General features: G+C 38.0%; 1 protein-coding gene and 1 pseudogene across 2 annotated transcripts; both read left to right on the top strand.

The window, feature by feature from the left end:
- Nucleotides 1–7984: 7984 nt before the first annotated feature.
- On the top strand, nt 7985–10755 carry LOC145782519 (uncharacterized). Of its 2 annotated transcripts, XM_082594322.1 has the most exons (5): nt 7985–8754; nt 8998–9196; nt 9461–9522; nt 9667–9829; nt 10271–10755. In XM_082594322.1, the coding sequence occupies exons 4-5, from the start codon at nt 9723–9725 to the stop codon at nt 10380–10382; spliced, it is 219 nt and encodes a 72-aa protein (XP_082450448.1). In that variant the 5' UTR covers nt 7985–8754; nt 8998–9196; nt 9461–9522; nt 9667–9722; the 3' UTR covers nt 10383–10755. The 2 variants fall into 2 exon arrangements, with proteins under 2 accessions (XP_082450448.1, XP_082450447.1); XM_082594321.1 differs by having other exon boundaries at nt 7985–9196.
- Nucleotides 10756–17214: 6459 nt separating this feature from the next.
- On the top strand, nt 17215–17754 carry LOC145781710 (uncharacterized; annotated as a pseudogene).
- The last annotated feature ends 6394 nt before the right edge of the window (nt 17755–24148 follow it).

Here is a 24148-nt window from a genome sequence, read left to right as displayed (position 1 = left end):
TTTGATACTACCCGGAAGCGTTCTTTTTTCTTTAACTAAATTTTGACCCGATGTGCATTTTTGTAGTCAATTTTTAATTTCAGTTGCCTACAGCCCAATTTCTTATGTCTTTTCAAATGTGAGTAATAAAGTTAGAGTTTTTTTAATTTGCTGGAATTTGAGAATTTCTCTGGGTAATTTTCCATTTGTGACCGTGCTAACTACTGTTACTGACAAATAAAACATTGATTGATTGATTGATTGAACTACCGGTACTGATATATAGCCTACTACATAATTTTTCATTCAGGCACGTTTTAAACCTTTCAAGGTTTTGCCACCTTTTCCCGTTCATTAACGTGCTGGTAGGTCTATATCAATTTTTGTAGTTAGTATCTTTTTCGTCCTGGACGCGTTAATGACAAAAATAAAATGATTGATTGATGTGACCGTGTGTGCCGAACGAAGCATTACACTTTTACTCTCAACAAGTTAGTTATATACAATGCTTCTTTTAAAAAAATGGTAATGGTATGTAAATGTAATGCAACTCAAATTAAAAATTGACTACAAAATGCACTTTGGGTCAAAATTTAGTTAAAAAAAAAAGAATGCTTCCAGGTAGTATCGAACTCATTCCCTCTAGAATAGGAGTCGGCGAAGTATCGCACGCGCCACGGATCAAGTTGAATAAAATTGTCGCATTTAGAACTTATATACGCGCTTTTCGTCTTTTGCTTTGTAAGAGAAAAAGAAAAAGGTGCCTGTATAGTGATGTCATGACCGGTCAAATAGTGTTTCAGATTCAAAGACCGGCGTCGGTCAAATAGCCACTGCCAAAAGATTACTAGGCATGGCTGCTGCAACTGTCTTCAAAATGAGAAAATATTAGGTAGCCTACACAGTTTTAAAAAAAACAAGCTGTGACCCTAGCTAGAGAGTACATCTGCCATATCTGGTGCTACGCCTTGCCCATGAGTAGCCAGGGAGGGGTGGCGACGATGTCGTCCCCTGCCGATGTCGTACCCCCGATGTCGTACCCTCATACATCGGGACGCGCAATAATTTACGCCGCCAAAAAAAAGCTTCATATGCGGCGCGCTGTTGGATTTCAGCTCGAGCGTCAATGCCCATGTCGTCTCCAGTGAGTGATCATGAATCACGCTGCCGAACAGACTTCAAAATGCGGCGGGCTGTTGCATTTCAGCTCGAGCGTCAATGCTCACGTTATTCTTTCAGTTTGGTAGGCTGCGTTATTCTTTCAGTTTGGTGCAACTTGTGGGATTAGTTGATGAACAAACATTGTTTTTTTTGTTCAGATGAACAAACAAATTATTTTAATTTCAAAAATTAAAATTAATTTCTAGGCTAATTTTTTTTTTCAAATGTCCGCTAGACAGGGTTAATTATTTTGTTGCTGACGAGTGCACAGTTTTGCACAACCGAGTGAACAGTTTGTTTATTTATTATTATTTCTTTAAAATAATATAACCTACGGACACGGTAGCCCACTGCTACGAGTGGCGGATCTATGCAAAATGGCGCCCATGGCAAAGTTTAAATGTGCGCCCTTTTTAACAATATAAGTTAAATATTGCATACAAGTCTTTTATGAACAAATCGTGAAGAAAATAAATCAATGTATTATTGCCGTTTTATAATGTTCAAAGGCAGTCACGTGAGATTGTTTCGTCGTGCAAATTTTGTTCTCTGCAGAGCTAATCAATTTGATAGAATGCTGCGCTATTGCGCCTTTCCAAGTTATTTCTGTCATAAAAACTAGCCAACGCGGCTTATTACTTTTTCATCTGACGCTGTGTGTGTATAGCCTACTGTAGCCTACTACCAAGTGAACTATTGGACAAAATCGGACATAAGTTTGTCTGCTTGACTTTTCAGCTTCTGCTGCTTGCAAGTTTCGTCTCTTTCGCCCTTCAGCCCCACTTTTCTTTTTCTTTGTATTGGTTTGTTTCAGGGTCTAAAAGAGCAAGTTAAATTAAAAAAATCCTTGGTCGATAATTACAATATATAGCCTAGGCATACGCAAAATGTTTTGGTGACCGACCTGTAGATAGGGGTATTTTTGTCTGATAACTGTGGATAAAAATAAAACGACCCAAGTCCGGCAGATTTTTTCAAAAATTAATATTAATTAATTTAATTTGTCGCCGACATTTGTTGGCATGTCGGCGGGTTTTGTAACCGTTAGGTTAATTATAGCCTATGCTAACTATAGTAGGCTAGAGATTGAAGAAACTGATGGCGAATCAATCCCAACATTGGTGTGTAGGCTACCGTACTACAAATTGCGTTCATTTTATCCACTTGACAACTTGAGGAAGTTAGGTAAAAGTACGGTACCGTATATTTATAAAGCACAGCTTGTGAAGTTGTCAATGAACCTCAAAACTTCAGACTGCTTAGTCACTTAGTGCTAGGCAGCGTCAGCGCAGCACGTAAAAGAAATCATACCTAGTGTAGCGATCTGTTATTTCATCATATAAATTCCCTTTCTTTAACTAAATGAACCATTTCAAACCATGCGTAATTTCCTAAAGAATTGTAATTTTCCATTGAATCTGCTCCCGAAGTCAATAAGAAAAAGGGAGCTGATGATTATAAAATGACTTGTTCGCATTTGGCGAGAGCTCGATCACATCAAACCAGCTCAATTAGACAAAGAGCTCTATCAAATCGGACCAGCTCTATAAAATCGGACGAGCTCTATCAAATCGGACCAGCTCTATAAAATCGGACGAGCTCTATCAAATCGGACTAGCTCACATCAAACCAGCTCAGTTAGACCAGTTTAGCTCTCAGAAAAACATTAAATTGATTGTTTACTTAAAATGTAATAATTCGCGATAATGTTTTACTGTTTTGCAATTTCACTATTCTGTAATGTTTAAATTCAATTTGTGTTATAGACCTACAATATTATACGAACACCTTCTGATAACTTAAAATTATAATTCGAATAACAATTGTGTGGAAATTATTTCATGGAGTCAGATAGCCAAACTAGATAAATTAGATAAATAGAACTTTCATCAGGCAGTCAGACAGCCTTAATCTTAATTCAACTTATAAACAAACTATTCTCATAATTAAATATAAACTATCCTTATACGTTAAATATAACCTAAATAAATATAATATTACCACATTTTTATAAGTTACGCATAAATAAAATATTACCACACTAGCATAATTCTTGGTCTCAAAATTTCACATAATGATGCTTATAGGCTCAATAATACTTCAATGCTAATTTCTTCCTAGAACAGACTGAGTGGTCTGGTCAGGCCAAATTGAAGTCAAACAGATTAGATTTATAAATTCTTATAAAAATGAATAAGTAAGTTCTGAAGCTACTTCTAAGCTTCAACTAATCGCTGCTTAGCGACTTTACTAAACTTCCAATTTTTAAATGGCAAAATCGTTATTTCCGTAGGGTGGCAAATGACTAGGTCGTCTCGTTGTCTCCCTGTCGGTATGGGAACTTGTGTAACTTTTGCATTGTGTATATTACTTGCATATTTCAAACATGTACTGTACTATGTTCCTGTTACTGACAATTAAACCGTTGGTTGATTGATTCCAATTGTTACTGACTGAACGCAAAGTGAGCCAGGAGAGGCACAATGTTGCTTTTCCAACGTCAATTGTTTAACAATGGCTACAGTAAAAGAGTGACCCTTTTTGATCTTTGTTGGGCGCAAATTAGATTTTGAAGAAAGTAGGCTATAAGTCACAAATTGCGAAAGTAGGCTATAAGTAACTATAAGTATAAGGCTATAAGTAAGCTATAAGAAAGTAGGCTATAAGTCACATTATTGCGTTTATTTATTGTCCGCCCGGTTAGCTCAGTGGTTATGCGCCGGCTCAAAATCACGCGGCGCAAACTCGACGCTCGGGGTGTGCGCTTGAGCAACGCATTTCAGGACTGCTCTCCATTCAGCGACACCTAGTGAATGGAATAATTTCTCGGCAACAACACTTCAACAATCGGAACACTTCACTCTGCCAATCTCGGTGACCGGCCCTGCGTCAAGAGCCACTGCAAGTACGCGTAACTACCAGGAATAACCAACCAAGGCTTTGTCAGTCCGAGGATAAAGATTTAAAACCTACCAACCAATTTGCAGTGGGCTACGTTAGCGATGTCAAAATAAATGTTTATGAAAAGAAATTGAGTGTTGATTCAGTGGCGTAGCTTGGGAATGTGTCGCCCGGGGCGGATTCAGATTTTGCCACCCCTTCAAGAAAAAGTATGTGAAAATGAAATGAGTTTTTTTATCAGATTATAATCGAAATCAAAAATCGTAGTCTGAAAGTTCCACACCCAGACGTGCCGTCCGGGTCGGTCTGCCCCCTCCCTCCCCCTTAGCTACGCCACTGTGTTGATTGCAGGAACATGAAATCCATGTTCTTCGGACGGAAGAGCAATGCGAAATTCATGAGGAGTCAGAACAGGGCAAGAAAGTTTTTTTTTGTTTTCAATTCAGTTTTATTTTTCTTTGTATAACAGCATGTAACAAAATTTGGCAAAATTTTTAGTTGCGGAAAAATTTTTATGTATTGTGTTCTGTTACTTCAAACTAATCACCAAAATAGCAAAAAAAAATCTGAAGTGTCCTTACTTTTGATAAAATGTCACTTTTTCTGATTGTTAGTTTTACTCAGAGATTGTCTGTATTAACCAGCATAGTTTTCTATTAAACGTGTAAGCATGCAAACACAAAGAAATAATATGCAAATATAAGCCATATATGCATCATGCAAAGATGAAAACACTTCAAAAGTGATCACATTTGTGTGACTTGCGTCTATACACCGAGAAATCTTCTCGTACTGCGGACAATACACCCCCCCCCCCCTCTTTCATGTTGCAAATCCACCGCCCTAGATATTTTCTTTCCATATAAGATGAAACCTTTCACCATCTTTTCCGCTTCCACCAATCACCATACAAGGATCCACACAATCAAGATGGGAGTGCAGGAAATGCATTTTTATGGACATGAAACACACCATTTTTCATATTCTTTCATTACAGTGTTTCCAAAAGTTGATAATAATTATTGCTTCGTTGAGCCTATTACCCAAATTCTGAATTTATGTCTGTATTAAGTAGGCTATGTTGAATTCGTCATGAGAGACTTTTTCTATATCTTGAGACATACTACCGTGTCTTATACAGTTTTTTTTGCTCCAGGGTTTGAGAATCGGCAACTATCAGCTGCTGACTGCCACGCGAAACAGGTTCTATAGAACATAATATGGAAGAATATGCAATGTCATGTCGGTTTTTTGTTTTTCTAAACCGTGAACTGTCAACGATATAGCAACAACGGTCTTCTGTATGGTTTCGGGGTTCTCTCCAAACTCTTGAAATAGCAAGTAGCCTACTGTAGTATCAAATGTCGTTTTCCCTTAGTCAGCTATCTAAATTGGACCGATGTCCTCTACAGATCAAATAAGGTGCACAGCTTTTAACTTGGTCAATTTGGTCGATAATTTCCTTACCAAAAAACATTTCATAAGTATAAAAGTTTTGTTTGTTTGTTTGTTATATCTTTACCCTGCATTGCGGGAAAGCGGACTTGAGCGCTATGCATCGGTGTACGCCTTCCGACGTACACCTGACCCACGCTGCAGCCGACGGCAATGTCTGTTTCCGGTTGTCTACTCTACTTATGACTTAAATTTGGTACTACCCATTACTAGAAATCGATCACTGGGTAGAGGCAATCATCGTAAAGTTTCTTGCCCAGAGAAACAACAGCAAGTGCGGGTGGCTGGAGTCGAACATACATTTCGCTGGTTAGTCTGATATGGTTACTGATATAGATAGACCACAGACATAGCAAAAAGTTTTAAAACAATCAGTAGAAAGTTTGCATTCACGTGATGATCCAATTCCCAACTTATCTGCAATTTAGGCTAGAGCTTTTTACAGAACACAGTAAGCAACAACGAATGGTTGAAACATTTTAAGTTCTATGTTTTCTGATTACATTGATCATCATCATCATTTTGTTCCTTCCTCGTCTGGAGGGTTGGATACAATGCGCCATTGTTCTCGACCATGAGCTGTGCGTACTGCACATTCATAACTTAATTTTGTCCATTTTGTGATGTTTGTTGTCCAAATCATTCTTGGTCTGCCTTTACTTCTTTTACCGTTTATCTTCCCTTCTATTAATGATCTTTGTAATGAATTTTGCCTTATTGTGTGTCCGAAATACTTCAATTTTCTTCTTTTGACTGTTTGTAAGAGCATTTTGCTTGAATTGAATTTGGAGAGTACTTCATCGTTAGTGATTTTTTGTTTCCATGAAATTTTTAACATTTGCCTGTATGTCCAGAGCTCGAAGGCATCGATCCGTTTCTCTATTTTTTGTGATATTGTCCAAGTTTCAGAACTGTATAATAGGGTCGACCAGATATAGCATTTTAAGATCCTGAGACGAGTTGATAAATTTAAACGTTGATTGGTTAAAATATTTTTCATTTTTCCAAATGTAGTTCTTGCAATTTCTATCCGTCTAAGAATTTCATGGTCACACCTCCCATCTTCAGTTATTAAATGACCAAGATATGAAAAAGATTTTACTTTTTGTATAATTTTATTGTCAATTATAATTTGGAGTACTGCGGTGTCTGGTGATTTTGAGATTATCATTGATTTGGTCTTTTTAGTGTTAATTTTCATATTAAATTCTTTACCAATTCTTCTTCTTCTTCTCTCGTTTGACTTGTAGCAGCTTAGATTGGCAATGCCTCCTCGTGCAGCCAAGATACGGTAGTTGGGTCCAGTTGTCGAATACCAGTGATTCCACTTGGGGGTCGTAAGATGGAACATTCGTGGAGTATGTGTTGCATTGTTTGTTCTACCGCTCCGCAGACACATATCGGCGAATTATGCAACCCCCACCTAAACAGATTAGCTCCAGTACAGCCAACGTCACATCTGATCCTGTTCAATGTGACCCATGCCTTTCTTGAGAGGTCTGCTCCAGGAGGGATGGAGAGTGCTGGCATAACTGAAAACTGGGGAGGGATATGTGGCAGCTCGTTCCATTCTTGGGCCCATGTTTCCATGCAGCTGAAGTTCTTATCCACAAGTTGTATAGCGTATCGATGGAATGGGCGCCTTGATGATAGGCGTTGAGGTCTGACTGGTCCATTTGTTTGGGAGTGACTGTGGAGAAGGTGTTGAGGATCGAGTCTCGCATGTAGAGCCAGTTTGTAAGAGGCTTCTTCCCTACGGACATGAGCAGGAGCAATGCCAGCCAAAGTTGGCAGATAAGCAGTAGGTGTGGGGCGGAGACAGCCAGTGATGATGCGCAAGGTGTCGTTAATGCATACATCCATCTTTTTTGTGTGTCTGCTGCGGTTCCACACAGCTGAGGCATATTCGGCTGAGCTGTAGACCAAGACCAATGCTGATGATACTGTTCTGTTGGCTGAATCACAAGAAGATCTTCAAGAAATATTGGACAATGTTAACTCAATTACTATCAAAAGCCATTCAAGATCTGAAATGTAATAAAGCTGCAGGAAAGGATAACATTTATCCAGAAATGCTAAAAGCACTCAATGGCATAAGTTTAAAACGCATACACAAATTATGTAATGAAATATATATGACTGGATTTATACCTAAAGAAATGAATGAAACTGTTTTTGTCAGACTACCAAAGAAATCCAAAGCAAAGAACTGCAGTGACTTTAGAACATTAAGTTTGATCAGTCATGTACTGAAAATTTTGTTGAGAATAATTTTATTTACAATTTACATTGATAGTAAATAAAAACAATTTGAAATTTCTGTGCTTGCTCTACTCCACGACTATGACAAAACAAAGATCATTGTTATGATACAAGCTACAGTTATGAAGCTAAAATGATAGCCACTATGACGTCACACTTTACCGACCTTATAAGGAATTTAGAGTAAGAGCTTGAGAAACAGGGTACTAAAAGTTTAAAAACCTTAAATAAATATTTTTTAAACGACAATCGTGGAAAAAAATTGCTAGAAGTATGTTTTAATCAGCAATATCAGCAACCATGCACCAATGGGGAATGGCTTCTTCCTCCTCCTGTGAATGTGGTGCCGAGGAACAGACCGCAGACCACATCATCAATGACTGTACCATCTTCAAACCACCTAACGGAGTGGAAGGTCTGCGCGTCATGGATGATGAAACTAAAGACTGGCTGCTCTCTAGCAGCCTTCCAGTGTAGTCCGGGAACATCGTGAATCTGGGGTGGTAAAAGGATAGACCCTCGGCCCCAGAAGCTCAGACGACGACGACGATCAGCAATATCTTTCAAAAAATACTAAAAACTTGGCACAACTAATTTTTTGTTACATGGTGTAAGTCATGATGAGTTGAACAATATTGTAACGAGTAAAACAGTAATGATAAATTTAACAATAGAGTACAGGAACAAAACCAACAAAAGAAAAAGATAGCAAAATTTCGTTTCGATTTGAATAAGTTCGTTTCGAACAACCATAATTTTTACCTACATTTAAATGGAGGACAAAAAAAGTTGAACATCTGGCAACAGGGACGACATCGACGTGGGACGACATCGGCAGGGGACGACATCGGGGGGACGACATGTCCAGGGGACGACATCGGTGGCATTCGCCAGGGAGTAACGACATTTGAGATGCAACTCCATTTTACCTCAGAGTGAAACCTCTGCCGTCAGTTGCAGTTTATAGGCCTAGTCAATGCCCAGGACTGTTAAAAAGTGAGAACTAAATAATTGAGTGAAGTTTATCCAGCTGTGGTGATAAAACTTGTGGTAGGCTGATCTTTCGTGTGTGACCAGCGTAAATAATTTGAGCAGCAGGTCCAGGGTGGTAAATGATAGACCCTCAGCCCTGGCCAAAGATCAAGAAGGAAAAATCTCCATTAGGCTACAGGAAGAGGACCAGTACTTATTACCGGTATTATTCGTGACAATGTCTCATAATACATTAAACCGATTTAGGTTTTTTCATGCTTTCCTGAGCATGTGTTGTATTTCATTGAATAACTTGATACTTGGATATTATCCTTGTGCATTTATGATGTGCCGGGAGACAACTGGCGGCTGGGAGACAACTTGCCCATCTCAGTGGGATTAGTGGAACTGATTACAACATATATATTTTAAAGAAGATTGCTCAGCGATTTATCAATGCTTTGAGGTAACGTACATCTATTATTATTTACTTGCAAACACAGATTTTTTAATACCCAACCTTCCCATTCCCGGAAGAACATCCGACACATACTTTGCAAATATATAGCTTATATGTAACTTGTGTGATATGAACACCATGCTACTAGCCCTACTACTGCTAATAAATTCTATTTCATTGCCTTCTTAGCGATAAGAGTGCGGCTATATGAGTGTTTGACAATGTTTGTATTATTTTCAATATCTTAAAAATGTTGAATTCAATTTGTAGGATTCAGCTATCTCCCAGTTTGAAGAAACTCGTGTACCAGCATCCAATAATTGTGTGTTTTGGTAAGTTGTGAATGAGCGTTTGTACAATTTTGACTGATGTACAAGTGAACTTTTGAATTGCTCACCTAAATATGAAGTTGGTAAATGTAAATATGCACTAATTTCAGTTTTCGTAGTTTCATTTGTGCCTCATTGCATCTGCAGGGCCCACTCTTGCCAGTGCAGTGAAGTTTCTCGTGTTCATCGAAGGCAACCTTGCAATGGAAACCAAGTCGTTTTTTGTAGCGCTGGCTTACTTCTGCTCATATTACGTCTTTGCAATGTCATATCCAGATAGTGCAGCTGCAAGTCTGGAGTTTATACAGAGGTATGTAAACCTGTAATGTGTTTAATTGTTTATGTATGAGCTAAGGAATAACAATAATGGAACTCCCTCCTTCACAAAGTCATTCATACCAGTGACAAGCTGGTCTGGAGTGGGATTCAAATCCACGAAGTTCTTGACAGTGTCTCTCTACTGCAGCTAGTAAGAACTGCACCCATTACCGGAGGGATTGCGTCTTAGACCACTCGGCCATCCAGACTGATTATTAGAGGTGTTAAACTGTTAATACTAGTTATGTACGCAAGTTCCAAGCCACAACTCCAGAGGATGACGATTATTCTAAGGTTTGTGAAAGTGACAACGCATTCTGATCAATTTGAAGGTTTCACTACACGATGGTATTGTGATGTAGTTACAAACATTGCTAAATATCACGGTCAAATTTGAAAAGATCCACTGATATAACTTGTGTTGTTTCCGCAGATACTTTGCTCGCATTGGGGTCATCCGTCATGACAAGAAAAAGTGGGATGTGCACCCTAAAGTACTCCGACTGTGCAACGAGGTCATGCTTCGGCAGGGATGTTTGTTATGAAGATTGAAGCAAGTCAAGAAATTCACTGTTCAGTCGCTGCTGCTTCATGCTTCGCCGAAATATAGCCTCGGCTGAACTCTGCAGTTAAAAAAGCGAATTCACGTGTTCGTGAAACGTCAAACAAATAGCTATACTTGTAACATCTTGAGAAATATATTGTGAAACATTGTCGCCAGTGAGGTCTGCTGTACACAATAAATTTATATCTGCAAATGCACGTGTGTAATATTTACTTGTAGAGAAAGTCATTTTACTCTCATAATGCCGTTTGTCACAAAAACTATTCGGGAAGTTATTTTGCTGCCTGTCCAGAGCAGTAATTTTACTGATCAGAAACATTTAAAAAATGACTATCCGGAGCAGTAATTCTACTGATCAGAAACATTTAAAAAATGACTATCCAGACCAGTAATTTTACTGATCAGAAACATTTAAAAAATGACTATCCAGAGCAGTAATTTTACTGATCAGAAACATTTAAAAAATGACTATCCAGAGCAGTATTTTTACTGATCAGAAACATTAAAAATATGACTGTCAACGGAAGTAAAAATACTTCCATTACAGTAAATAAAATTACTACTTAGGAAGTTATTTTGCTGCCTGTCCAAAGGACAGTAAAATTTTTTAACAGTGATCTGGGTTTTGATTTCAGTTGACCGGGTGCTCGCCTAAAGTAGCAGAAACCTTGGGATGAAGAAAGTGGTTGAAGTACACAAACTAGTCTCTCAATAACTTATTATAAATACAAGCGCCAAGTCAGACCATGCAGTTAATCATATCAGAAAAATACCTTCTATGGTCAGCCAGCTCCAAGATCTTAAGAGCTAAGGGCACTTTTTGAGCTAAGAGCTATTTGACCTCAGACTTTGTTTATTTGCAGTGCCAGCTCGCATTTTACCCAATGCTTTAGACATTATGTACTTCATGAAGTTGTACTTGAATGCTTAATGATTAGATGCATTATACATTTGATTTTATGTAGTGTTTTTGATTTGAAATAAGTGCTTGGTTTGTTATTTGATTATGTTATTGTTCAAAATACATGTAGCCTAAAAAACTTGCACGTGAGTCGAGATCAGTGTAGCGGCACTATTTAAAGATGAGCCACCTGAATACAGTTGCAGTAGTGCAACGACATCAGAGCACGGTAGAGGTGGGGATGAACAGAGAACAGCGTCTGTATTCTTCTTAGTAGTTTATTGCAATAACGCAAGCCAACTTGACACGTTGGAACAAAAAGAGTAAGACCGGTCTGACGAAATTAAGCCTAGATTACAAATAGAATACAAAACTGATTGAAATAAATCTCGGAACTGAAACCCATACTGAGAGTTTCTGCAGATGGAGAACACTGCTTACCTTGAAAACTATTGAAACTACTTTTCCACATTCGACTGCACATTGAAGCTTCTTGAAACATATACCAAACTTACATATTGAAAACCTAAGAAAGTTACAATAAAGTTTTGTCAAAATTAAAAGTTTTAGACAGGGATCTCTGAAGTACGGGATGGCTCACTTGTTTTTGCCCCGGACACTAGTAGGGTAGATTTTCAAAACCCTGCAAACTTGTTAATGTTCTCTTAAATTAATGTTCTAAGAGGTCAATACATAACGCTGATCCAACACATTTATTTTTTGATGTTTTGAGGGCAACTTAACTCACTTCGTCAGATCACATTGTAGAAATTATTACAATTATATTACCAATAAGCGGTAGCAAAGTTGGCTTCCAAAGGATATAATACAATTTGCAGCGATAATGATGTAACAGTAAATGCGTGAAAGGGAAAGTTTCTTCAAATACCGGTACTACACTAAAACTAGACCGTTTTAATTTGATAATGACATTTAACACATCCAACCTTTTTGGAGAAAAAGGCCACATTTATTTAATAAAAATAGTAAGGTGGTGTGGATACTGGATAACCTGAACATAACAATGCTTTGACATTTCCGAAAAGGTACAAACAGTTATTGTAACTATTCACCGGATTCGTATCCCAGTCGGGTCAGGCCAGAGACTTCAAGTAGGAACATACATCAAATATCACAAGCATACAACGTACAAACAACAGAATTCATCGGAGCATGTGGGTCAAGCAATCTACCCACTATTGTGGCTCTGCTTAAACTGATGATTGCAAAGGATCCGATATTAGTTTGCCAGACAGAACATACTGGAAACTGTGTTTATCTTGCAAATGCGGAGTTAATTCAGGAAGTGCCCCCATAGTTTGTATGCACCCTGTGAAGGTTTCGGTTGTAAGTCCAGATCTATGAGATGCTTGCCATTCTTTTAAGAGTTGTGTTGCTTCTTGCAAGTATGCCAATGCTGCATGATTTTCACCATCTTCTACCTTCATCTCCATATACATTTGGTCTCTTTTTCTTAAATTTACCAAAACATAACCAGAATTATTTTGTGTATAATATAATATACTTTAGTAGACAACGCGGAATTGAACACTCGGTAATGATGGGCGATTTCCTTGTCAGAGGCACCGGGGACGTCCACGTTTGGAAATCTTCAAAAATCTTTTAACATGGACAAACCAAAATTTTGAAAACCTAATTAGAAGTATGGACAATCGATCGTTGTGGAGACTCACGGTAGCCGACGCCTTATTCAGGCATGGCCGATGATGATGAGTAGACACTAATAGGGATATATCAGACATGGATTTTGAGTTCTGGCTAGATTAAAAAAATGCTTTTAAAACCATAACTATTGTGTGACTGTTCTCAGCGACAGTACCTATTTAATTCAAAAACAATACTTAACTTTATATGGTGCTTTTACTGACATGATTTTCCATAATTATATTGTTCACAAATTTCACGTACCGAGCAGTCTGCATGAATGGAGGGTAGGTGCTGGGATAGTATTACAAATCTCTGGCAGTGGATTCACTGAATACACCTGGAAAGTACATTATAGTACAATATACTTTCATTCATGAAGCTCTTTTAAATTGTTCACAACAACAAACCTAATGCATAAGGAATTTAATGATTAACTAATTAATAATTATATAGTCATTCAATAATTAATCAAGCAGTAAAAAGAGCACAAACCTGTTCATATAACCAGAGGTTGTCATTTACCAAGAAGGCTTGACATCAAGCTGCTATCTTACAAAACTTTGCTGTTTCTATGGAAATACAGCACTGGTACTGTATAATACAGTAACCGCTATTTTAACTAACAGTACATTAAATTATGTCTATGTACAATATAAAGTTTGTTATATCCATAATTATTAGTGAAATAAACAGGTAACCAAGGTATAACAAACATATCTACTTACCCAGAGCATGTTGAGAAGTTCGTGCTCTACTGCTTGGATTTAATGACACTTTCTTCAAGCTGTGGGCTATTTTCAGAGTCTTATTTTCCTCCAGAATATAGGCCTACAGCTTCTTGGTGTTTGAGAATTCAACACAACAGGCTTCACCCAATGTTTGTTCATGGCCAACAGTGGGAAGATACATTATTTTCCTAAGAAAGTTGTTGTACATGTTATTGAAGTTGTGTGTAAAGTCGAATAAAATAAACAAACGTTCTCCATTCCGTGTTGGGTGATCAATGCTGTGTGACAACTTCCCATCACAAAGGTCTACAAAAAGCTTCCTAAAAATATGATATATGATATCATATAATATACAATATACATACACCAATACCAGTAGTTAGTACAGTTTATAAATTGCCATAACACAACAAACTAACCCACACAGAGAAAAAGAGCATTAAAATTATGCTTATAGCTGTTATCATCGGATGAGACTATGTATGCACCAAATATTAAAAGCAGTGCAACACACTGCTTTGACAAAACCAAAATGCCAAACCACACTGGAATCATACCACATGAACACCACACTCTAGAGCAGTGGTTCTTAACCTTTTTTTCCCCAGCGCCCCTTTTCAGAGATTTCCATAGTCTGGCGCCCACCATAATATAAGGGCTGTAGCCTACTAATGACATTTTCTTCCAAGACTATAAGGCTAGCCTACAGCCAGTAGTAATTAGTTATTAGTTAGTAAGAAAAAACTAGTTTAAGCCGATGTTAGTTTTAATACTAAAAAATCAGCACAGATGTGCCTTAAGGCTCTTAACTTAAAAGTCTTAAGGCACATCTCTGCTGATTTTTTAGTAGTTAGTAAGAGTTACACTAATAACCATTATTGACTGACTATTATTATGACCAGTCCTTATGGTTTGCTTGCACTGCCTGCCCGCTGTCCCTGCCAAAAGCTGACCACAAAATGCCATTTACTTACTACAAGGAAAGGGAAACAATGCCCATTATCAACAACAAAGGCCATGCACAACACCATCCGACGTCCACGCTTGTCGGATGGTGTTGTGCATTGTGCTGTATAGGCCAACATAGAATGCTCTGAGAGAGAATCACTACTTCCCTTGTTAAACACAATCTCTATACTGTATATAGCTCCTCACCCTCGGTGGATTCTCGTACCCCCAGCAGAACTACTAAAGCAAATTTGCAGTGAGGAAAATATCGTTACACCTTCTGAATGTAGCGCCCCCTATAACGCCCCCTGAATATTTCCGCCCCTCTAAAAGTTAACAGCGCCCACTAGGGGGCGGTAGCGCCCAGGTTAAGAACCACTGCTCTAGAGGATAGAAATTCTAGATGCAATTAAACTTTTCAACTCCACATTTGCTATTTAAAACTTCAAATCTTTTCACATACTGTATATACATTATGTATACATATAATATACAAATGCAGTGTCACTAACAAGATCACTTTTGCACAAAGCCGGCAACAAATGTGAGTTGCTCATAGGTTTTTGTAAAGAAAAAATGTTACCAAGTTAAATCATTTTCATCAAAAAATTTCAAACTCTACATTGAGATTAAAGACAAAGAGTATATATGGTGAGATTAGCGACAACTAACTGTCATTAGCTGCCAAAGCAAGCTAATTTCTTGCACACCAAAAATGTCAATTGTCTAAACAACAATTTCATGCTGCACATGTATCAATATAAGAACATATTTTAGCTTACCTGTTGCAAACATGATTATCTGCACATACAGCTACACGCTTTAATTTCCATACTGTCAGTAATAATTACTAATGCCAGCAACTGTGGAGCATCAACGAAGTTCCCTGAGCATTTCATGTAATGAAATTGCATACAATTGTCTTTCTTTATTGTAATGTACCCACTTATCAATGGTTCATCCTTTATTTTCTGCTGGAATGATGCAAAATCATTAAATGTTTCCTGTTGTAACAGATCTTCACTCATTCTTGTTATTGCTGCATTTCCTAAGTTAAGTCTTGCAGATGCAGGTTGAGATGGGATCCCAGGCGTAGATAAATACTTAGGAAGACACAGAAAAACATGTGGAACAGCCGTAGGTTTAAAACATATCCGTTGCAGTTTATCAGACTTGCGAGTAATCTTTCGACTCTTTGTTGTATCATGAGAAGTGGTAATGAAATCACCATTATTGAAATGTTTTGCACACACTCTATGTTTTTCTGTTGGATTCCAATCTTGACGAGCAATTGCTCTAATCCACTTTCGTTGTAGAATTTTACCAGCTGGAAATTTGAACAAAGCGATTTTTTCAGTGGTGATTGGTTTAGTTGTTTTATATCCAGCTTTACATTTCGGAATACAGCAAGTAAAAATCATGGTATCTAAACACTGGCATAACAGCACTATCCTTAGTTGTATATATTTATTTAGACATTAAGCAAAAATTATTAACTTAATAAAATCATGTAAAGTAACTGATAGGCTAGTGATATAACATACATTGAAGGCAGTGGCTATTTGACCGGCTCCGGTCTTTTAATCTGAAACACTATTTGACTGATTATGACGTATTCTTTTTCTCTTTTAAAGCAAAGGACGAGAGGAGAAGAAAAAAGTGCACTGTTTTTATCTTGTAGTGTATAGCCTAACTGTAATGCTTAAATTCACTTGATATTGCTATTGTTGCACAGCGACAATGATAGTTCAACCAAACAAACAGCTAAAACCTTGCAATTAAATATAAGTTGACTACAGTACAAAAAAATCACTTTACCATTATGAGAACCTGCAAAAAAAGTATAGTCTACTGGAGTAAAACTTCTAAGGTATGTAGCCTGATAGGTGAAAGGCAACATTGCTGATCAAAAGTTTACAAAATTATTAGGAAGTTTATCAGAACTGGAGAAACAGTAGGCTACGGTACCCACCCCAACACATGTTTATTGCTGATGTAAAAGAGATGACCATGACTACAATCTATGCTTAAAATAACCTGTTTGTATCAGCTAGTGAAGTAATAAAAGCACTTGCCACTGAAACAGCTAGAAACAGATTTAAGTTAGCTTGAAAATCATAAGCTTAAAAGTCATCTCTCAGTCAGTAAGGTAGCAATTAGTCTTCAGCTAAGTCTCTTAAACCGAGAACCACCACGTTATTGCTTGTACTCATATGTTAGGAATACCATCTGTTATAATAAAATTACACATCATGAAGATTCATCACTTGCTTGCAAAAAACAGACCACTACCGACCTCAAAGAATCACATTCATAATTCTCAAAAACGTGTGTGTTTTTTTTACCCTACTAGTGGCCACTAAAACACCGAAAATTTTCCAATGAGCGGTCCCGGTATTCTGAGGTCCCTGGTTTTAGAGCCTACCTTAGCACCAAGAACAATTATGACTGATTTTGAACGTGCAGCAATTAATGTTTTTAGAGCAGTTTTTCCGAACTCAGATCAACAAAGTTGTTTTTTTCATTTCTCACAATGTATATTTCGATCCCATCAGTCAAATGGTCTGCAACAAGTTTATGAAAGTGATTCTGATTTCGCATTGAAAATGCGTATGATTGCAGCCATTGCATTTGTTCCTGTTTCAGATGTGGTTAGCTCTTTTGAATTTCTAATGGACAACAATGATTTTCCCGAAGAAGCCCAGCCTATTTTAGATTATGTTGAGGATACGTGGATTGGACGGGCAAACCGTCGCTTAGTACGTTGCCCCCCTCGCTTTGATCATGTTCTATGGAATTGGTTTAATGCAGCCAAAGCCAAACTATGTGGTTCTAAGACAAACAATGCCTGTGAAGGGTGGCATCGCTCATTCAACGAATTAGTTGGGGCATCTCATCCTACCATCTGAAAATTTTTACAAATCTTGAAGGACGAACAAGCAAGAAATGAAGCAATAATGGAACAATATACAGCAGGTGCAGAAATTCCCCGTAGGAAAAAGAAATATAAGGATACTGCATTGAGAATTCAAAGAATAGTCAACGATTTTGAAAATCGCGAAATTCTGGATTTCTTAAGAGGAATTGCACATAACTTGTCGTTTTGATTAAAAAGCAACTGTCTCAGATATTTTTAATATGATAACTTCATTTTAATTTGCTTATTACAACAACTTTGAACTTTGAATTTTAATGGGTTTCATTTACTTTATCATCCGCCTTTTCACTTTAAAAAAAAATGGGTGGACGTTGACGAAGACGATTAAATTACTGACGATGTGGTGTTTTGCGATGTAATTACAATGCGATGACAAGGTATGCGATGTAATTACCATGTGATGAAATTATTGCGATGAGATTACAGTGAATCCAATAAATGAACCATTCGAATACTCTTTTCTTTGTGCAGTATACACGTCATCGATCATTAGAGTTACTACACGTTCTTTTTCGGTCAAGCTGTGGATACGCCGATCCAAGTACTGCAAGTCAATTTTTCCATCTTCAACGGTGTTGGAAGAAGAGAGCCTACACAAAGTGCTGATGGATGGCAAAACAAAAATGCTACGCAACTTTTTGTACAGTGAAGTACTAGTCAGCTGCCAAAAAGAAATGATGTTGTAATTACAGACACAGAGTATCGGCGGACATTTTTGTGACATTGAAGTAATTGCAATTGTTCACAGATAAATTGGAGCAATGACAAGTAAGGTTGACTTGCAGATTGGCTTTCTGCTTGTAAACAGTTCTGCAGGGCAGACACTGCGAAGTTAATATACTGTATAGAGAGATCTTTCATAGATGAATCCTGTTCAACCAAGGATTTGCAGAAGGCAAGCATATTTGATAATTCAGACATGGCTTGTAGATCATTGGAAGCTAAGGCCATCAAATGCCTGTACTGCGTTTGAGGAAGCAAAATACAAGACACAAACACTTTGATTTTTAAGTTGTTGATTACCACAACAGATATTGCTAATTCTGGTGCACTATCAGTTAATTCACATGCAGTATTTTGAATGTAATGAAAGTGAACACTTTCATTTTTAACAAAGTTCTTTTAAGTATCCTTCAGGCAAGATTGCGTCTTGCAGCTAAAGCAAAAAAGAATTAAAATCATACAGCGCATCAAGTTGAAACAATGCAAGTCTTTGCTTTTCTATTCGTTCATTTTCTTTGTCACGTCGAGAAGAAGCAGTACCAGATGTTGTTGGTCGAGACATAGAAACTATTTTTGACAAATGCCTTGGCAGGTGAGGAAAAATAAAATGGAACAGCATTTTTAGTCGCAAACGTTTTGATACCCTTGGCGCCCAAGTGCTTCACGCCGACTCTATGTATTCTTCCCAAAAATGCTTTATGCACACTCTGTGCGAGTTAGTTAATGTCCAATCTTTACGCGGAATGGCTATAAGCCATTTTCTTTTCAACTCCATTCATTGGAAAGACAAACATTGAAATTTTGGCATCTGTCCGGTTAGATTTGTGACCTGACTGGCATTCAGGTACACAACATGTATTACAGTAACCATATTGCTAATAATTGTGACAAAAATGTACAAATATACAGTAAGCACTGAAAAGCATATATGTTTGCAGGTAATTTGTAGAATACATCAGCCAAAATTGTTAAAAACATGTTCTGTCAATAGCCTCACAGCAATTGCAACTGAACTGTCTAAAAAAACTCAAAAAGCCTAGGCTAGCTTAAATCACCATTTTATAACGTTGTTGCTACATTGCTTTTTGTTCAAGTCTTTCTCACCATTACTCTGCACACTTGTCTTAACTTTGAAGCATAGCAAACTTAGACTACTACATCACTTCATGAGTTAACCTTGTGTAACTTTTGTACTGTGTATATTGCATATTTCAAACATGTACCTATGTTCCTGTTACTGACAAATAAAACATTGATTGATTGATTGATTGAACCTCCAAGCTCCAGTCTTCAACTGACAAACCAATACCAAACACGCCACTAAGAAGTTCGCGCATGCGCACAACGACCTTCTTAAAGCCCAATGACAGAAGCAAAATGTAGTGTTTCGTCATAGAAACCATTGTTACGTTTCACTAGCCTATCGTTTGTACTACGTGCGACTGTTACGAGACTAGAGCATGAGATAGATTCAGCAGAGAGAAAGTACAATAAAGTGGTCTGTGTGTAATCTATTAAAGTGTGGTATATCTAAGTTAATCAAACGAAAATACAACAATGGCGACGAGGATTTAAGTGAAAGATGGCTGAACAAGTTACTGTAGCCCGAAGCAACCCGCTGGTCTGCGAACTAGGCAGTCTCAAATCGTTTCAAGTGCAAGGTGATCCACATGGTTTAGGACAAAAATGGAAGCAGTGGAAAAGGTCATTTTCTCTTTTTACTGTCAGTAAAGGAATCGCAGACGATAAACAAAAGCAAGCGTTGTTGTTACACACAGCTGGAGAAGAGGTTCAAGAAGTTTATTTCAGCCTCGTGGACGAAAATGACGACAGTAAGTCTTTTAACGATACTCTAGCAATTTTGGATGAGTACTTTTTGCCTAAATCTAATGTTCCTTTTGAAAGATACAAGTTTCGACAGCTGACGCAAGCCCAAGACGAGACCATTGATAATTTTATTTGCCGTTTGCGCCAGCAAGCAACGTTGTGTGAATTTGGAACCAATAGAAATGACTACATTCGAGATCAAGTTATTGAAAAATGTGCTTCTAACATATTGAGAAGGAAGTTGCTCGAAAAAAATAATCTAGTATTGAATGATGCAATAGTTATTGCAAAAGCTCATGAAGATGTCGAAAATCAATTAAAGACAATGCAGCCTACGTCATCAGTTCATGTCAACGAAGTGCGCCATCCAGACCATCGACGCGCATTGCCTTCAATTAAGAAGGAAGGGAAAGTATGTTTTGCTTGTGGTAAGACTGGACATTTTAAGTTTGATCAACAATGCCCAGCAAGAGGCAAGCAATGTAACAAATGTGGCAAAGTCGGACATTTTGCTTTACAATGTCGAACACGGTCACGAACGAATAGATGTGTGACGTCACAATATCCTTCTGACGTCAAGATGAATCGGAGTACGCCGTCGCGGAGACCAGTGCAGCGCAAGTCCAATACCAATACATTAGAGGAAGAAGAAGGAAAGACTTTTATTTTCGCAGAAAACGAGGAGAGCAACAAAGAAGTTTTCAACTTGCAAGGGACACGTAAGAACTCTTGTACAATAACTTTGAAAGTTGGTGGTGTAAAATTATCTGATGTTTTGATCGATTCAGGTGCTGCCAGTAATGTGATTAGTAAAGATACTTGGGAATGGTTAAAATGTCGTAATGTTGTTGCCCAATGTCGAAAATCAGCTAAATCTTTGTATTCATATGGGAGTACTACACCGTTACCTACACTAGGTACTTTTAATGCAGAAGTAATTTGTGAGGATACTAATTGTGCCTGTGTAACTGATTTTATTGTAGTTAACTGTGATGCACCTAGTCTCTTAAGTAGAGATACTGCAGAAAAATTAAGTGTATTGCGTATTGGCCCTTCACGTGTAAACAATCTGTGTAATGATGTTTTTGATAGTTACCCTAAACTGTTTAATGGGGTGGGACTTTTAAAAAATTATGAATTAAAGTTACACATTGACACATCGGTAAAGCCCGTGGCTCAACCAGTACGTAAAGTTCCATTTCAACTTAGGGGTAAAGTTGAGTGCAAATTGCAAGACCTACTCGACGCAGACATCATTGAAGAAGTTCCCGAGGGACCTACAGGTTGGGTTTCACCCGTTGTTATTATCCCAAAGCCAGATGGGGATGTACGATTGTGTGTAGACATGCGTCGAGCGAATGAAGCAATCATCCGGGAACGACATCCCATTCCAACAATTGAAGATTTGTTGCATCGAATGAATGGTAGCACTATGTTTAGTAAACTCGATTTAAAGTGGGGTTTCCATCAAATTATGTTAGAGCCAGAAAGTCGTTACATCACAACATTTGTGACGCATAAAGGACTGTATCGCTATAAACGTTTGATGTTTGGAATCAACTCCGCTCCAGAGAAGTACCAAAAGATTCTGTGCGATGTGTTGAAGAAATGCCAAGGAGTAGCCAACATCGCAGACGATGTAATTGTGTACGGGAAGAACAAAGAAGAACATGATCAAAGATTGATTAATGTTTTAGAAAAACTACAGGAAGCCGGATTAACCTTGAACAAACATAAATGCCAATTTCGTTTACCGAAGCTGACGTTTTTTGGACACAATCTGAGCAAGCAAGGTGTCAGTCCTAGCGAGGAAAAAGTCGCAGCAATACTGAATGCAGAACCACCGAAAACTTCAAGTGAAGCAAGATCATTTATGGGATTGGTTCAATACTCTTCTAAATTTATTCCAAATCTTGCTACGATCGCTAGGCCTATACTTGATCTGACAAAGAAAGAAGTTAAATTTGAGTGGAAGCAGGAGCAGCAACAAGCTTTTGAACAGCTGAAATCATTGATGACCAAAGCTAATGCATTAGCATTTTTCCGAACCGATTGCAAGACACGCATTATTGCAGATGCATCACCAGTCGGTTTAGGAGCTGTTCTTACACAGCTACAGGATGGGTTATGGCGCGTAATTGCCTATGCGTCAAGGAGTCTTTCTGACATTGAGAAGCGTTATAGCCAAACAGAAAAGGAAGCTTTAGGATTAGTTTGGGCATGTGAACGCTTTAATCTGTATGTGTTCGGGAAGGAATTTGAGCTGGAAACAGACCATAAACCTTTACAGTTTATTTATAACAAAACGTCCAAACCCTCTGCCAGAATAGAAAGATGGGTTTTAAGGTTACAAGCTTATGATTTCAAAGTTGTTTACAGACCGGGACGTACGAACATTGCAGATGCCTTATCAAGACTCAACTCCACAAAATCAAAAGAAGACGGTTCGCATGAAGAGTACGATTTTGTGAGGTTAGTAGCAATAAGCAGTACTCCAGTTGCATTAACACCGCTAGAAATTGAAAGAGAGTCTGCTAGTGACAAGGAGTTTGAAGAAATTCGAAAATATGTCAAATCTGGCGATTGGTCAAAGTGTTCTCAATTTAGCTATTTACATGTCAAGGATGAACTTTGTTGTTATGGTGAATTAATTTTAAGAGGAACACGACTAGTAATTCCAAAGTCTTTGCGAGAACGCGTTTTGGAGCTCGCACATGAAGGACACCAGGGAATCGTTAAAACTAAGAATAGACTACGCACGAAAGTGTGGTGGCCTAAAATGGACAGTGATGCAGAGAAGTTATGTAGGAAATGTCATGGTTGCCAAGTGACAAGCGAATATGCAAGACCGGAGCCGATGACAAGAGTGGTTCCTCCGAACGGTCCATGGCAAGCTTGTTCTGCTGACATTCTTGAACCGTTGCCAAGCGGTGAAAACATTTTAGTTATTGTAGACTATTACAGTAGGTACTATGAAATAGCTGTCTTGAAGTCTACTACCACCACGAAAATAATAGACGCAATTGTGCCTATGTTTGCACGATTCGGTGTGCCAGTTTCTTTGAGAACTGATAATGGGCCACAATTTGTTTCTTCAGAGTTTGAAAATTTCTTAACCGAGTACGGCATAAAGCATGAAAAGTCGACGCCATTGTGGCCACAAGCAAATGGAGAGGTGGAGCGACAAAACAGAACGTTGATGAAAGCGATCAGAATTGCACATGTGGACGGAAAAGAATGGAAAGAGGAGATCAGTAAATTTCTGATGGCTTATCGATCGACACCACAGTCATCCACTGGTGCATCTCCGTACTATTTGATGTTTGGACGAGAAATGAAAACGAAACTTCCAGAATTGTGTCGTGAGCCACAACAGTTCGACGAAGAAGTTAGAGATCGTGATTGGGAGAACAAATTGAAAAGTAAAAGCTATGCTGACGAAAAAAGGGGGGCTGTAGAGTCGGAAATAAAAATGGGTGATGAAGTCTTAGTTAGAAATCCTAAAACTTCTAAATTGTCTCCTACATTTAAACCTGTCCCTCAAACAGTTGTCTCGAAAGAAAAGGGTGAGGTTACTGTTATGGATAAAGATGGTATTGAACTAAAACGTAATTCGTCTTTCTTTAAGAAGTATATCAGTCCAGACAATAGTCCTTGTGAAAGTGAGACTTACGACTCACCACTAGTCACTGTCGATGAATCAGATTCAATGAATCTATCACCCCCACGTTTACAAATGCCAGAACGTAGATCTTCTCGCTGTATAACTAAACCAACAAGGTTTAATGACTATGTTCTCACATAAACAAGTTTACTGTATGTGGTAACATTGTGTAGTTCTGTTTTTACGTGTATTGGAGTAACCTACCACATACTAACAATTTTCTTATTTGTTTATGTCTTGCTTCATACTTGCATATTAAGGCATATCGTCGAAATAGTAATAGCCTGATCTGATGTTCTATGTACATACCGTTTATGTCACCAATTGTTTCGTAATTGAGTCGCCACTA

The sequence above is a fragment of the Aplidium turbinatum genome, chromosome 13 (assembly GCF_918807975.1).
Source record: "Aplidium turbinatum chromosome 13, kaAplTurb1.1, whole genome shotgun sequence".
NCBI lineage: Eukaryota > Metazoa > Chordata > Ascidiacea > Aplousobranchia > Polyclinidae > Aplidium > Aplidium turbinatum.
The sequence above is the reverse complement of the archived record's forward strand: the minus strand, read 5'-3'. Positions and strand labels throughout refer to the sequence as shown.